Raw genomic sequence first — 3,062 nt, forward strand, 5'->3', positions numbered from 1 at the left:
ACGTTGTTCACCTGAACCGTCATATCTACCGTAGTATTCACCACCACGATCAGATCTGACTCTTTGAATCCTTTTGTTGAGTTGATTCTCAACTTCTGCCTTAAAGGATTTGAACACATCCAAGGATTGTGACTTTTCATTAATAAGAAAAATGTAGCCATATCTAGAATAATCGTCAATGAACGTTATAAAGTATTGTTGACCATTCCAAGCAGCCGTAGGGAATGGCCCACAAATGTCTGTATGAATAAGTTCAAGGACGCCTAATGTCCTATTGGCTTCAAATTTCCTTTTATTGGTTTGTTTTCCCTTGATGCAATGAACACAAATATTATAATCTGTAAAATCTAAGGGATCTAGAATTTCATTAGACACAAGTCTTTCAATTCTTTGTTTTGAAATATGTCCTAATCTCTTGTGCCATAATGCAGCTGAATTCTCATTGGCTAATTTTCCTTTGATGTTATGACTTAAATGCAGGGATTCATTAAATGAAGCAATAATATCAATAGAATAAAGATTATCATGAAAAGACAAAAGACCAGATCCAACTGATTTTGAATCATGAAACAAACTAAATTTTCTATTTCCAAATGAACAAGTAAAGCCTAATTTGTCCAAAGCAGAAATAGAAATAAGGTTACGTCTAAAAAACGGAACAATAAATGTTTCATCAAGATTCAAATAAAATCCAGTTTTCAACAATAATTTAAATTTTCCTATTGCTTCAACTTCAATTTTCTTGCCATCGCCCAAATAGATGTATCTTTCAGCATCACTTGGCTTTCGGCAATGGAGGCAACCCTGCATAGACACACTGATATGAGTGGTTGCACCAGAATCTATCCACCAAGTGTGTCTAGACACCGAAGTTAAATTAACCTCAGAATAAACCAAATTAAGTAATGTACCTTTCTTAGCACGCCAAGAATGATAGTTGGTACACTGCTTCTTTACATGTCCTTCAGCACCACAAAAGAAACATCCAGTACCTCCCGGGTTACCCGGTTGCTTTTCTTGTTTCTTGTTGGGTGTTGTATCTGCAGCTTCCTTTTTCCTTTTAATTCCCTTGCCTTTACCCTTTGAGTACTTAGATGTAGAGGCAAAGTGAGCACTTTCAGTCTTATCTTGCTTCAGTCTTTCCTCTTCCTGAACACAATGGGAGATGAGCTCATTCAGAGACCAAGTCTCTTTCTGGCAATTGTAGCTCACCTTAAATTGACTGAATTGTGTTGGAAGAGAAATAAGAACTAAATGCACTAGCAATTCCTCGGAGAGTTCAAGCTTAAGTGCCCTTAATTTTGAAGCGAGATGAGACATTTCCATAATGTACTCCCTGATATTGCCTCTACCCTTATACCTCATTGAGATTAGAGTTGTCAAGAGCGTACCAATTTCAGACTTTTCGTTCTTGGCAAATCTTTTCTCAATGTCAGCTAGGAAATCTTTGGTTGTAGTAATATTTTCAGACGTAGTGCCCCTGAATGATTCTGGAATGGCCTTCTTCATGATCATCATACACATGCGATTTGATCTATCCCACCTGTCCATTTCCCTCTTTTCATCAGAGGTACTATTGTCTGTAATAGGTGAGGGAGAATCGGTCCTTATTGCAAGGTCTAGATCCATGACTCCGAGAACTATCAAGAGATTCTCTTGCCATGACTTGAAGTTTGTGCCATTAAGCATGGGAATAGAATTTATACTGGCAGTAATATTAGCAGGAGCGGAAATAGCTGAATTCAAATAAAATAAACTAGTCATGCTCACATAATTAACATAGTAATAATAATGAATTCAAATAACGGTAAATTGCATTTCAAGATATCGACACTCCATTAATATCCCATCTTTGGATAGGATATTGACTTGTAATTGACATCTTGGTGTAGTAATCAAACATTAACAGTAAGAACATATCGAACAATGACCTTCCTTTGGGCTGATCTATTACCCACATGTAATCCGAATAACTATCACATGTTTATTACCACAGGTGCTCGTGTAATTCTGTTAAATATTGATCTTCCTTTGGGCCGATCATTATTTACGTTATTACATTGCATAAAATCCTTTTATATTTTGAAATTAACTGATTTCCACAAGAGAGGTCACTTTGGTGACATGATGTTTCAATCAGTTAATCTCAAAATACATATAACTTTTCCAATATTTGAATTCAAAATTATTTGGCATAATAAAAATTTAACAGATCCGAAATAAAAAAAAATTAGCCTTAAGATTAAAAAAAAAAATTGACTTAAAAATCAATATATATATACCCTGTTTATAATTTTTCCAAAATTAACCCCTGTTCTGGAAATAAAAAAAATATATAGGGGGCAATTTTGTAAAATGTAATATCAGAAGAATGCGGAAAGGGGGTTTAAACCGATTCCCGATTTTTCGGTTGTGCACGTCTCCTCTCCAGCGGAAAAACAGCAGCACTGGTAGCCGGTTGCCGGTCACCGTGAGGCAGAAACGGTAGGTCACTGCTCGCATGTGAGGCGACGCCGCCGGTCGCCGGTCACCGCACGCCTGAGAGCTCGAGATCGATGGCCCAGAGCCACCGGAAAACCGACAGAGCCCATGGAGTCCCAGGCGAGGTCGTGGAGCGTGTCGGGCTTGGAGGTGTCGAAGGCTATTACCTCCCCTTCTGCCGTTCTTTGCAAGTCCAAGAAGGGCTCCGCCATCTCCGTGGAGGCCGCCGGAAACCCTTTCTCCATCTGGCCGACGTTATATAAAAAAAATTTTTGGTCGATGAAAGGTAACTTTTTTTTTATTGAATCTTTCGTCGTCTGCAATTGAATGAATAGGGTTTCAATAGAAAGGGTTTCAGGAAATCAAAAATTATTTCCTTCTGTCATCGACTTCTTCGCCATTTTTTTTTTTTGAGTTTAATGGCGACAGAAAGGGCATAGAAAACAACAAAAAAAAATTGATACCCAAATCTGAATCCTTCTACGATTGTTGTTTTTCCAATATATATATATATATATATACTATACGAAGTTGCAGAATCAAAAATTATGCTTAACCTCAAAAATGTATAACCTTTTTAA

The 3,062-nt window shown here is 37.2% G+C and overlaps 1 protein-coding gene across 1 annotated transcript; it reads right to left on the minus strand.

Moving 5' to 3' along the window:
• Nucleotides 1–555: 555 nt before the first annotated feature.
• LOC149838463 (uncharacterized) lies at nucleotides 556–1,764 on the minus strand. The gene is made up of 2 exons (XM_090008257.1): nucleotides 912–1,764; nucleotides 556–804 (listed from the first exon to the last, which is right to left on the minus strand). The coding sequence occupies exons 1-2, from the start codon at nucleotides 1,762–1,764 to the stop codon at nucleotides 776–778; spliced, it is 882 nt and encodes a 293-aa protein (XP_089864383.1). The 3' UTR covers nucleotides 556–775.
• Between the last annotated feature and the right edge of the window lie 1,298 nt (nucleotides 1,765–3,062).

The sequence above is a fragment of the Nuphar pumila genome, chromosome 5 (genome assembly GCF_984573655.1).
Source record: "Nuphar pumila chromosome 5, dmNupPumi1.hap1.1, whole genome shotgun sequence".
Lineage (NCBI taxonomy): Eukaryota > Viridiplantae > Streptophyta > Magnoliopsida > Nymphaeales > Nymphaeaceae > Nuphar > Nuphar pumila.

Excerpts from the sequence above, each read along its gene's own strand:
- LOC149838463 (XM_090008257.1), bottom strand. The coding sequence starts at position 1,764 with ATGACTAGTTTATTTTATTTGAATTCAGCTATTTCCGCTCCTGCTAAT. Across the intron at positions 805-911 it reads TTCTTGGCGTGCTAAGAAAG|GGTTGCCTCCATTGCCGAAA; the intron begins GTACATTACTTA and ends GTGTCTATGCAG.